Here is a 13645-nt window from a genome sequence, read left to right as displayed (position 1 = left end):
AATGTATAAGGGTTCCCTTTTCTCCACTTCCTCAGCACACTTTTTATTGTTGTTTTTTGATAATAGCTGTTCTGACAGGTGTTGGGTGATATCTTGCTGTCGTCTTGATTTGCATTTCTCTAATAATTAGTGATCTTGAGCATCTTTTCATGAGCCTGTTGTCCATCTGTTTCTCTTCTCTGGAAAAATGTCTACTCAGTCCTCTGCCCATTTTCTAATTGGGTTGTTTTTATGTTGAGTTGTATGTGTTCTCTGTATATTTTGGATTTTAGCCCCCTGCTGGTATATCATTTGCAAATATCTTTTCCCATACAATAGGTGGCCTTTTTTGTTTTATTAATAGTTTCCTTCACTGTGCATAAGCTTTTAAGTTTAATTTGGTCCCATTTGTTTATTTTTGCTTTTGTTTCTGTTGCCTGAGAAAATAATATTCTTAAGACTGATGTCAAAAAGTATACTAAGTTTTCTTCTAGCTGTTTTATGATTTCAGGTCTTTATGTTTAAGTCTTTAATCCATTTTTAGTTTATTTTTGTATGTGGTGTGAAAAAGTCAGTTTGATTCTTTTGCTTATAACTATCCAGTTTTCCCAACACCATTTATTGAAGAGGTTGTCTTTTCCCCATTGTATATTCTTGCCTCTTTTGTCACTGGTTTTGGATTGTGGTGTCTTAATTTTCATTTATCTCCTGGTATTTTAAAATTTCCTCTTTGATTTCTTTCAGTGACCCATCGGTTGTTTAGTAGCATATTGTGTAGCCTTCGTGTGTTTGTGTGTTGTTTTTTTTTTAATTTTTGCAGTTTTTTTCCTTGTAGTTGATTTTTAGTCGCATAGTGTTTGGTCATAAAAGATTCCAGTATGTTATCTGTCCTCTGGTGGGTGGGGTTGAATCCTGGGCCCTCTAGTGGTTAGGACTGGGTCTCCATCAAGCTACCTGGTTGGCCTGAGGCATCCCAGGACTGGTGCCGACTGACTGGTGGGTAGATCTGGGTCCTGGGACTAATAAGCTAGAGGTACATTTCCAAAATGGCACTTGCCAGCTCCACTGTCCTCGTGGTAGAATGAGTTCCCCAAAATGGCTACTACCAGTGTCTTTGTCCCCAGGATGAGTCCCAGTTGTCTTCCTCCTCTCTGGGAGGCTCTCTAAGATCAGCAAGTGAGTCTGACTCAAGCTTTTTTCAAATTACTCTTCTGCCCTGAGTCCTGGAGTGTATGAGATTTTGTGTGCACCATTTAACAGTAGAATCTCTTTCCCATAGCCCTGACTCTCCTGAAATAAGCCCCACTGACCTTCAAAGCCAAAGATTCTGGGGTCTCATCTTCCCAGTACAGAACCTAAGGGATGGGGAGCCCCACGAGGGGCTTGTACCCCTTGCTCCCTGGGGGGAACCTCTACAATTGGAATTATCCTCGCACTTGTGAGTCACCTGCCCTGGGGTCTTGCTTGTACCTTGTCTCCGCTCCTCCTACCCATCTTATTGTATTTCCTTCTTTATATCTTTAGTTGTAGAAGATTTTTTTCTACTAATCTTCTTGTTGTTCATATCAATAATTGCCTTGTAAATAATTTTAGTTTTGGTGTGCCTATGGGAGGAGGTGAGCTCAGGGTCTTTCTACTCCACCCTCTTGGCCACTTCCCCCATGTAAGTTTTAGAAATAGTTTGTCAATTTTTTTTTTTTTTTTTTTTTTACAAAAAGAGTTATGCTCTGCTGTTGAGATTGCGTTGAATCTATGGATCATTTTGGGAAGAATGAATAATTAACAAAATTTTGTCTTCTTATTTAAGAACATGGTATATCCCTATATGTTCTTTAATTTCTTTCAGTAGTATTCTGTAAATTTCAATATATGGCATGTCTTATAATATTTTGTAAAGTTTTTCTGTAATAATTTTGTGTTTTATGTTCTATTGTAAATAATATTGTGAAATTTTAATCATTTAATTGTTCACTCTTAGTATATTGGAATATAACTAATTTGTGGGTATTGGCCTTGATAAATTCACTTATTTTTGTAGCTTTAGGTTTTTATACATACACAATCACATATCTGCGTATGAAGACTTTTACTTCTTCCTTTCTAATCTCTAACAAAATTATTTTACTTGCTTTATTTCACTGACTAGAATCTCCAGTAGAGGATAGAAAGAGTGAGAATGGACATTCACGCATTTTGCCATTTCCAGGGGAAAGCAGCGAATCACTAGTATGTGCCATATTATTTGCAGGATTTCCTCCCCAGATGTCTTTAATTAGGTTAAACAAGTTCCCTTATATTCCTTGTTTTGTGCAATTTTTTACATAAATGAATGCTGGAATTTTGTTATATAGTTACTCTTCAACTACTGAGTTGATCGTTTATTTCTTCTATATTTTTAGTGTGATCCATGATATTGGTTGATTTTTGAATGTTTAAACAGTCTTGCATTCCTGAAATAAACTCCACTTGATCATGGTGTATTATATTTTTATCTATTGCTGGATTAAGTCTGTTGACTTTTGTTAAGGATGTTGAATCTAGGTTGATGAGCGATATTCTTCTAGTGTCCTTGCATGGTTTTATTATCAAGGTAATACTGGCTTCATAAAACAACCTGGGAAATAGCTCCTCCTTCTCTGGTTTCCAAAAGAATCTCTGTAATATTATTATTTCTGACTCAAATTATTTGACAGAATGTGCCAGTGAGCCATTTGGGCCTAGAATTTTCTTTGTGGGAAGATTCTTAATTATACTTCAATTTATCTAGTATATTGTGGGGCTCTTTTTGTTTCGTCAAGTGTTATTTTTTAAAAACTAATTTTAAACATTTATTTATTTTTATTTTTGGCTATGATAGGTCTTTGTTGCTGTATGGGCTTTTCTCTAGGTGTGGCATGTGGGGGCTACTCTCTATTTGCAGTGTGTGGGCTTCTCGTTTTGGTGGCTTCTCTTGCTGTGGAGGACAGGCTCTAGAGTGCAGGCTCAGTGGTGGCGGCACACGGGCCTAGCTGTTCTGTGGCGTGTGGGGTCGTCCCAGATCAGAGCTTGAAACTGTGTCCCCGGCATTGGCAGGTGGGTTCTTACCCTCTGTACCACCAGGGAAGTCTCCCCTGGTTCTTTTTTCTGTCTTCCATTTTTCTACTTGTTAGGTTCATATTTTTAAAAAATACTTTAACATTTTTTTTAATAGATATTTTAATATCCCTGACTGCTAAGTCCTTCATCTGTCATTTATTGCTCTATTTTGTAACTGTTTTATTTACTGGTTTTTATACTGATCAAGGTCACATTTTTCTCTTTCTTCATTTGTTTACTAATTTTTGACTGGAGATTGGACTTTGTGAATTCTGTATTTTTGAGTGTCTGACTTTTTGTTGCCTTCCTTGAATGAGTATTGATTGAGCTTTGTTCTAGCAAGTAATTACAGTTTGATACTTTTGAGACTTGATTTTAAGCTTCAGTAGGGTGCGTCTAGAGCCCTCTTTCCTCCAGGAGCCCCTCAGTCCCATTTGGAAGGCATGGCCCTCCTGGACTCTCTGCCGAATACCCCATTCAGATTGGATGTTTTCCAGTTATTGTTTCTACAGGAGATCTGCCCTGGATGTTCTCTGGAAGGAATGATGCTAAAGCTGAAACTCCAGTACTTTGGCCACCTCATGCGAAGAGTTGACTCATTGCAAAAGACTCTGATGCTGGGAGGGATTGGGGGCAGGAGGAAAAGGGGACGACAGAGGATGAGATGGCTGGATGGCATCACTGACTCGATGGACGTGAGTTTGAGTGAACTCCGGGAGTTGGTGATGGACAGGGAGGCCTGGCATGCTGCAATTCATGGGGTCGCAAAGAGTCAGAGCGACTGAACTGAACTGAGTTATTCTTTATATATAGCCTTGCAGATTTTCATCCTGTATGTGTGAATCTTAAAATTCAGCACACACTCAACAGACTGGATGCAAATTTCTGGAACTCTTTTTCTTCATAACTACATTTCCTCCAGAATTCTTCCTTGGAACTTCAACTTCTTTGGCCTCCCTGAACTCCTTCTTTGTCTCCCCAACTCAGTGAGACTGCCATGGTTTACTTGTGATCTTTTCTGCTCTGCAGATTAGAATGTGCTTTCAGGCAGAAAACCAGGATAATTACATGGTGCACCTCATTTGTTTTCCTTTTCTCAGGAATCACGGAGAAGGCAATGGCACCTCACTCCAGTACTCTTGCCTGGCAAATCCCATGGATGGCGGAGCCTGGTAGGCTGCAGTCCATGGCGTTGCTAAGAGTCGGACACGACTGAGCGACTTCACTTTCCCTTTTCACTTTCATGCACTGGAGAAGGAAATGGCAACCCACTCCAATGTTCTTACCTGGAGAATCCCAGGGATGGGGGAGCCTGGTGGGCTGCCGTCTCTGGGGTCGCACAGAGTCGGACATGACTGAAGTGACTTAGCAGCAGCAGCAGCAGCAGCAGCAGGGATCACAGTTCTGTATTGCCTGTTATCTAATGTCTAAAAACAGTTGTTTTATACATTTTGTCCAGTTGTCTAGTTGTTTAAAGTGGGAGGATAAGTTGTGCCCCTGTGCCTAATTGTGAAATTAGAATTATCCATACTGACTTTTAAATCTCAGTTATTTTTTATTTCAAGAGGTTCTGTTTCATTTTTAAAAATCGTTATGGTTGACTTATAGTTTCTTGTCTCCTGCAAATATTTCCAAGCTTGTCTTTTATTATTTAAGCATAGTAAACTTAGTTGTATTATATATTTTTGTAATTCTAATATTTGTAGTAACTTTAGGGATATTTTTATTGTGTTATTTCTCATGATGTCTTGTTTTTATGTGTGTGGTTCTCTCCATGTCCTATTTATTTGACTATTATTTGTAAGAATTCTTTAAGGCCTAAGAAGAGGGTATATTCATCCAGATAGGACTTTTGCTTTTACTTGATACGTAGGGACATTAGAAAGACTCCAACTTGAGTTTTTGTGACAACCGGGCTCAAATATTTGGGCTCCAAGTTTAAGCTAGGGCTGGCTGTGGTTATGACATTCAGGATCCTTAAAAATTTGCCCTTGTTTTGCCCTTTTCTGAAGCAGCCCTCCTTGTGTTCCCTGTGGTGTGGAACAGTTGGGTGCAAGCTTCTGGTTCATTTTTTATTATTGAAGGTGCAACCCTTTGAAATGCCAGATTTAGGGGAAGACCTTCTGTTCTGATCCTTACTTGGGGCATGCTCTGGTGCTTTTACATCAAACTATGCCTGGACACTTCAGGTATAGTTTGATGTATTTGACATACCCTTCAATGCAAAATTGCTTTGCAAGTCTTCTTTCCCCACTGCTTTTGTTTGTACTCTGATTTTTGTCCAATACTGTAATTCTTTATTATCTTGTCAGTATTTTTATTTTTCAAGATTTACAAATATCTTTGAGTCTTTTAAATTATTTCCAGTGAGAAGTTTGGTTCAAATATTTAACTTGCCTATTACCAGAAGAGCACATAGTATTTTATTTTCTAAAATGTGATTAGAAATGCCGCTTTGTTGTTGCTGTTCAGTCTCTAAGTCATGTCTGACTCTTTGCAACTCCATGGACTACAGCATGCCAGGCTTCCCTGTCCAGCACCATCTTTCGGAGTTTGCTCAAACTCATGTCTACTGAGTCGGTAATGCCATCCAACCATCTCATCCTCTGTCCTACCCTTCTCCTCTTGCCTTCAATCTTTCCCAGTATCAGGGTCTTTTCCAGTGAGTCAGCTCTTCATATCAGGTGGCCCAAGTATTGAAGCTTCAGCTTCAGCACCAGTCCTTCCAGTGAATATTCAGGGTTGATTTCCTTTAGGATTGACTGGTTTGATCTCTGCCACTTGCATTTTGCTATTATCAGCAAACCTTCCATTGAAGTTATTATAGAGCAATGAGCTGAAGTTTTAAGGATTTATAGGAATTAGCCCAAGTGAAGAATTATGGTGGGAGTTGGGTTGGTCTTGAGCATGAGAGAGCATCACATGCCCTGAAACTGTAAGAAGTTAAGTGTGAGCTGAGTAGATCTGCAGAAGGTCATGGGGTAAGATAAAGAGCAGGACCCAGATCAAAAAGTGCAAGAAGTTTCTCACAGCATAGTACAACCTCATGGGACTGTTATGCATATGGTACACTTAAGTAAATGCTCCCTGACATTCAGTTATACAAAGCTTAGAAGGTTGACTTCCACCTGTTAGTCTAAGAAAGAGGTAGGGCGTGAATAAGAGGTAGGGAGTGAATAAGAGACCCCATCATTAGAGCAGGGACTCAGAGTTTCCAAGAACTCTATGAGACTCAAGAAGACTATAGGAAAGGCTTCTCCTGCCCCATCCCCTTAGGGTCATAAATTATCCAGGCTCATAACAATTCATGACTTTGAAGGTGGATGGCTTCTAGATTTAATCCCAGGCTCTACCTTACCCAGATCAGTAACATGATGTCCTTTCTTATCTGGAAGATAAGGGAAAAGCAGATCATTTTCTAAGAAGCAAAATGATTCTATGTGATTCAACTCCTTATCCTCAGGAATACTGAAACACTTTTGAATCTGGTAAACATGGGGATACTGCCTCCTGAGGCCCAGCCACCTCAAAATCTGATTGGCAACCCAACCTCCATCTTCACATCCTGGTTCAACAGCCTCTCCAACCCCATCAAGAAGGAGGTCCTCAGCCATGTGCCTGAGTGCAACTTAGAGGAGCAGTTTTTGAAGGTCAGTAAAAATAGGTGAATGAGTCCTAGAGTTCCTTCAAAACCTTTTGTAAAACAGAAATTTCAGCTTTTATTGGCACCAGAAAAAACATCCCAGAAGCACCAGGATAAGCTGCAACCTTGGTAATGCAAAGAGCTATAGTTTGCAGAATGCCCTTCTATGAGTAATACTAGGTGGATTGGTTTTCCATGTCAGAGGGTCAGCTTGGAAATCTGGTTTTCTCAGTGACTCAGGGGTTTTAAGGACATTTTCAGGAAAGATAGAATATATCTCTGTACTTTTTGTTGTTTTTGTTAAATTCAAGGACACTTTAACTCCTGCCCTTTCTCCCCTTCACAGATTAAGGAGAGCACAAACTTTGCTTTCCTGGCCTTCGTTGAAGCCATGTCTTTTATTCCTGGGTCTGTCTTCTGGTCCTTCCTGTTCTTCCTAATGTTGCTGAACCTGGAGATGTCCACCATGATAGGGATCATGGACAGCATCATTACCTCTCTCCAAGACATCTTTATTTCTGTCCAGAAATATACAAAGCTGTTTACAGGTACTCTGACCTACATGTGTATACCCATCAATGACCCTGACTTCATTCAGATTCTTATCCAGCCCTAGTCTATCACCTCTGCCTAGCCCTTGTTACCCAGCCAGACCTCTGACCTTGATCTAAATCCAATGTTCCCTCCAGTGGTTGTCTTAATGATCATGTTCCTGTGTGGCCTCTTCTTCACTCGACCTTCAGGCAGCTACTACATCAGACTGCTGACTGACTACTGGACAATCCTCCCTATAATCATCGTCATCGTATTTGAAAACTTGGCTGTGAAATGGGCCAGAGAGGCCAGCAGGTGATAGCTTGGGTCTATAGGGAAGGTTGACCCCTTTCTTATTGCCTGCCTCTATTTTCACTTGACAAGAGTGACATAGGGACCCTTAACTTCAGGGAACTCCAGGGCCTTCTGAGAAACCTTTTTATTCATTCATTCATTTAACATATTTCTGGGGTGCTTAATATGTGCTGGGAACTGTTTCAGTAATCAAGGACAGAGCATTGAGTAAAACAAGCATTGAGTAAAACTCCCTGTCCCCAGGGCGTTTACATTCTAGTGGTAGAGATTCATAATAATAACCAAATGAACAAATACAAATGTCAAGAGGTGATAACTGACAGGAGAAAAATAAAAAAGTGAGATAAGATGATCCAGAGTGGGAGTATGTGCTATTAATAACTTTGATAGGATCACAGGGAAGGCCTCTCTGGTAAGGTGACATTTGAGCAGACTCCTGAATGAAATGAGAGGAGGAGCCATGAAAAAATTTTGAGAGAGTATTCCAAGTAGAGAAAACAGAAAGTACCAAAGCAAGAGGAAGCATCATTCCTGAAGTTTTTGAGCAATGAGGAAATCAGAGATTAGAATAGAATGTTATGAGCTGACACCAGAGAGGTAATGGGAGATGATGTAGGACTTTTTAGCTATGGCAGGACTTAGTTTTTTATGTAGAATGAGAGAGGAGGCATGGAAGGGTTTTGAGAACGGGATTGACATTATCAGGTTTGTTTTTTCAAAAAGATACCTATGATTGATTGTTGTATGGTGAATAGACTATGAGGAATCAAGAGTGAAGCAAGGAGAGCAGTTAGGAGCTATTGTAATATTCCAAATGGGAGCTATTGAATGGCTTGGGCTAAGGTGGGAGAGGTGTAGGTTGAGAGATGTGGTCTAATTCTGCAAGGAAAAGCTACTAAGGAAGAGGGAACAGGATAATCAGGAACATCAAACGTAACTGTGGAAGGAAGAGTGGGAAAATCCAAATAAAATACAAGGAATACAAACAACTCCCAGGCCCAATTTTTAAACAGGCAGATGTGTAGTCATCCACGTGGTATAATTTAAGGGTAGAAGTTTCAGGTGGCAGGGTTTTCAGCTAACAGTGGTTCTTGGAGTCAGTTTACTCATTCATTAACTCACTCACATGTATCTTGAGTCTTTCTTTGTGTCAAGAAAGTCTTGTGGTACTGGGGTACAAATGAATGGAATAAGCGCATCCTCTCAAAGAGTGCAGAGTCCAAGGAGGAAGACATATATGAGCAGACAATCCCAGTACAAGAAGGAAAGCCTATAGTAGAGGTAGCCTGGGACATTTAGGGGCATCTGGAGAGTCGGGGAAAGCATCCTAGGTGAGAGGATGGTTGAGCTTAGTCTGGACAGATGAATATGCAGACAAAGAGGGAGAGAGAAGGGCACTCTAGACCAAAGGACCCCATTTGTGTATTCATTGAGATTGAGAACATGCAGTAAAGGAGGCTGAATATATTGGGAAGAAGCTAAGAAAAGCTTGCAACCCCATAGACTGCAGCCTACCAGGCTCCTTTGTCCATGGGATTTTCCAGGCAATAGTACTGGAGTGGATTGCCATTTCCTTCTCCAGGGAAGAAAAGCTGAAGGAGGGTCAAATGTTACTCTTTTAGAGTCTGTATTGTTCACTATGGATACCCAGCAACTAGAAGAATTCCTGGTATGTCATAGACACTCTCATATTCACAGTGAATGAAAGGGACTTGGCCTTTATCCTGAGCACACTGATATCCATGAAATGTTTTTGAGCAGTAGAGGAATGTTTGAAATTTTTTCTTGAGTAGGGATAGAAGATTGACTGAGAAGAAGATAGAGGATGAGGCTTGAGCTGAGGCGGGGGCTAAGGTCTGGCTGATCTTGTCCTCCAATACTGGGTAAGGCCCAACTGTAAGGCCCTTCTACAGTCCTGTGGCCCTTCCTCTCAGTTTCTTTGCAGACATGGCTAACCTGTGGGGCCATCCTATGTACTCCATCATTCGTTGGCTGTGGTCCTGTCTAATTCCAGTTGTGCTGCTAGCCCTGTCTGTGACCACTGTATTTCAACTATCTCTGAAGAATATCACCTATCTGGCCTGGGACTCAAGCACTGTAAGTCGCCCTCCTCAGACCCCTGACCTTCATAGGGAGTGGGGGGCTAGATTTTTCAATCCACTCTTGGTCTAAAGACTATCATCTCATTCTCCGACTCCCTGAAAACTCTTACTCCTCTGTCCTGGTTCTCCTCTGACCCTCCCCTTCCCCAGTCTTTCCTCTTCTGGGAACTTCTACGTTCTGAACCCCTTTCCCATCTCTCCACAGTCAAAAGAAATTGTTCGACAATACCCATCATGGGGGCTGTTCACATTGTTCACCCTTTTACTCATTGTCATCCTTCCCATCCCTATATACTTTGTATATTGCTTCACTCATGGGATTCCCTTCAACTCCACCAGCTGGGACAAGCCTGTGATATCCTCCAAGTCCTTACCCCTAAGTTTCCAACTGACACCCATTAAAGAGGTCGAAAACGAAGAAATCCTCCAAGGTGATATTGAAATTGCTGATCAACCTGTAGTGTGACTTCCTAACTATTTATTTGGCCTGACATCATATATCCCTCAAAGCAGCTCTTAATAGGCAAGTCAATATCCAATTGCAACTGTCTTTGTCTCTAGACCCAGAGCTGCTTTTATTCCCAAGGATAGGGACATTTTTGGGCGGGGTGGGGGAGCTCATGGAGCCTGGCTTTGCAGTTCGTCTCCTAGACCACATTCTCCCTGGTCACTACTTTCATTGTGTTTTCCCCATCCCTTCCTGAGTATATACGCTTGCCATTTTATATGCCATTGGTGATGCCTACAGAACCTGCTTCTCAACTGGTCTACCCAGTTTCTGGAATGAATCTGGAGGAATAATGCTGTTGGTCAATAAATTAGTCCACTGGGATTCTAAGCACTGGGTGTGAGCAGATTTTTTTCTTCTTCTTCTATAAATATCTCAGATGTTCAGTCTTCCTCTCATGAGGCTTCCATTCTTTTGAGAGCCAAATGTCCAGCCCTGAGTCCCTGCCTTTCCTTGCCATGGTAAATTAAATGCTAGATTACTCGACTTGTTTTATCCAAGGATTGACCTTGAGCCAGAAAAAAACCAGGAAATGGTGACTTCAATAAAGATGTAAAGGATATTAATACACTTGCTGATGGGAAGTGGTAACCCTATCATTCGTCTAAAAATTAATTTTCAATAGATTCCAGGACTGTTGTGGACTGTGTATCTGTGAATTGACAAACAACCAGCTTGGGGAACTACCAAATTGTATTGCTGAGCCCATCAGGGTCCCGTATCTGCTTGGTAAAAGAGACATGGCAGGTTTTACCACAGAGCTAAGTCAAATGAATTTGCCTAGTGGATGATAGGGCTTCCCTGGTGGCCCAGACGGTAAAGAATCTGACTGCAATGCAGGAGACTCAGTTTCGATCCCTAGGTCAGCAAGATCCCCTGGAGGAGGAAACGGCAACCCACTACAGTATTCTTGCTTGGAGAATTCCATGGACAGAGTAGCCTGGACGGCTGCAGTCATGGGGTCGCAAGAGAGTGGGACACTACTGAATGACTAACACACTTGGCTCCGCTGTCCATGGGATTCTCCAGGCAAGAATACTGGAGTGGGTTGCCATTTCCTTCTCCAGCGGATCTTCCCGATCCAGGGATTGAACTCGTGTCTCCTGCATTGTAAGCGGAATCTTTACCGCTGAGCCGCCGGGGAACCCCCACAGTGGATGATAACTGAGTATTTCAAAACTTGTGGGAGGGGTGACTCCATAACAGCTGAAGCACTTCTCAAGAGGAGGTGGGGTCAGTCCGTTAGGGACTGGGGATTGGAGGCTGTGGGTGGAGGTTTTGGAGACTTCCGAAGATCCAGGGAATGGGTTTCCCTTAAACGCTCGAGATCCCAGGACTTCAGATTGCTTAGGACTCACAGGGAGGTGGTCCCTGTGTAAATTTCTGTGACAAAAGAAGAAAGAGCGGACATCCTCAACCACTGGAGCGTGGGACTCCTAGGTGAGTCTGGTGAATGGGAAGAGCAGAAATCCCAGGTATTTCCGGACCTCGGACGTTTCGAGCTCAAGCTTGAAGACTGCAGGGCTGGAAGAGATGTGAACCTCCGGGTCATCACCCATTGGCTCCGGTACCTTGTAGCCCCACCCTCCCACGCTCCTTCCTTCCTGCCGCGCCTCCCCACTCCCCACCCCCCACCCCCATCCAAACGATCCGTCTGCCTCAAGTCCCGTTCTATTGAGTCGGGTAAGGTGGGAATCAGAGAGAGGAGGCAGTCACCGTCTCATGATCAAATAGTCTTGAGTTTTCAGCCTCCTCCTATCTGGGAAACCGGGAGCTCATCCTCCTCTGTGCTTACACCCCGCTGCTCCAGTTTCAGTTTGGGGAATAGAACCTGTCGGTGCAGGGAGGATTGAAAAGCAGGGTTTTAACGGATAAACCAAAGGGAGAGGAATGAAGATCTTGGTGTTTTTCTGCCTCCCACTCTAAATCTTTCTCTCCTTACACCACTTGTTGAATGTCCGTTGACACCTAACGCCAAGGATGTTTAAATTGGGAGTATCTCATATTGCTGTAAAGGAAAATGATTAGAGATAGGCAGACTGATTTCTACAGTAAGTGTTTCTCTACTCTGGGTTCATGTTGTCTAAAATTGGGTTTCGTACACAGTATATGTGATGAGCGGATTTTCTTTTGGATTGTTTTTGGGAATCTCTGTCCGTGTTAGACAAAATGGAGCCCTGTTACTTGGGGAGGGAACCTTACACGTCTTCACTTTTATGCCTCACAAGAGTGGTGTGAGATAAAGGTATTGTCATTTTCAAGTTTAATCGGGAACCCTGCAGTAAAAGAGGTTCACACAGGAAGTCAGGGGTAAAACCTGAAAAAGATTCTTGTCTTGTGGCCTCTGGCCATTTTATTTTGGAAATTTTCAAACACATATGAAAAAATAATGTAGTGAATTGCTTTGCACTTATCACTCATCTTCAATAATGACCAACTTGCGACAAATATGATTTTCTCTCTCTCCTTCCCCACTACATGCCTCTCCATTGAAAAGTGAAGTCGCTCAGTCGTATCGGACTCTTAGCGACCCCATGGACTGCAGCCCACCAGGCTCCTCCATCCATGGGATTTTCCAGGCAAGAGTACTGGAGTGGAATGCCATTGCCTTCTCCATCGCAGAGGACAGAGCCTAATTAGGGGGCCCAATTAGAGGTGTGGCCAGGCTGGACGTAGCCCACTAAGACGCCCCGGATGGAAAGGAAACCTGTCACAGAGTGCCCAGGGTCAGACACAGATCCATGAAGAGGCCCGAGCTAGTCTGGGACAGGACTGTCCTACAAAGCTGTCCCAGCTAGAGGTAACCTTGCATCGGAGGCGGGGCCGGACCCAGAGTGGTCCTAGTAGGGTAAGAGGCTGTGCCCAGAGTGACCCACAAGGGAAGCTCGGCTCAGAGATCGGGCCGGGGGGTTGGCTTGACTGAGCAGACAGGGGTCTCCGGAGTTGGGTTTGCTAATTGTGCCTGGGGGAAGGAGACAGTCTATTTTACCTTCCTTAAGCTGCAATACAATCTTCTGCATTTTCTCCGCGGCATGAAGAAAGGCAACCCCGAAAGGACCCTGGAGGGTGGAGGGAGTCCTTGTAGTAAAGACCCTTCCCCAAGGCTGCCGGAGCTCGACAGGCCTGGCTGTCAAGCTCCCTCCATTATTTTGAAGCAAATCCCAAATTTATCATTTCACCTGTAGATGTCAGTACATTCTCTAAAAAATAAAAACACTTTTAAAAAACCTGGCAAAACTATTATCACACCAAAAACAAATAACAGTAATCCTTTAATATCATTAAATATCCATTCAATATTTAAAATTTTCTGATTGTTTCATAATTTTTTTTTCTGGTAGCTTTATATTTTTTAACAGATTTATTGAGATATAAGATATATCAAGAATTCTTACACCATACAATCCACTCGTTTAAAATCTACAATTCAATGGCTTTTAATATATTCAGAGTTGTGCGTCTATCATTGCAGCTTTTGTACATTTTCAT

General features: G+C 42.3%; 1 protein-coding gene across 2 annotated transcripts in view; it reads left to right on the top strand.

Annotated features, from left to right (window-relative positions):
* The window catches only part of SLC6A16 (solute carrier family 6 member 16), a 61518-nt gene that overhangs the window by 33233 nt on the left and 14640 nt on the right, over window positions 1–13645 (top strand). The window contains exons 9-13 of one of the 2 annotated variants that reach the window (XM_025269492.3): window positions 6518–6704; window positions 7044–7245; window positions 7387–7546; window positions 9481–9643; window positions 9854–10462. In XM_025269492.3, the coding sequence (XP_025125277.3) occupies window positions 6518–6704; window positions 7044–7245; window positions 7387–7546; window positions 9481–9643; window positions 9854–10114 (973 nt within the window). In that variant the 3' untranslated portion in view covers window positions 10115–10462. Of the gene's footprint in view, window positions 1–6517; window positions 6705–7043; window positions 7246–7386; window positions 7547–9480; window positions 9644–9853; window positions 10463–13645 lie in introns of those variants that run through there. The other variant, XM_025269500.3, reaches the window with a different exon arrangement.

Source organism: Bubalus bubalis, chromosome 18 (assembly GCF_019923935.1).
Source record: "Bubalus bubalis isolate 160015118507 breed Murrah chromosome 18, NDDB_SH_1, whole genome shotgun sequence".
In the NCBI taxonomy this organism is placed as follows: domain Eukaryota; kingdom Metazoa; phylum Chordata; class Mammalia; order Artiodactyla; family Bovidae; genus Bubalus; species Bubalus bubalis.
This window is presented reverse-complemented; position numbering and strand designations above follow the sequence as displayed.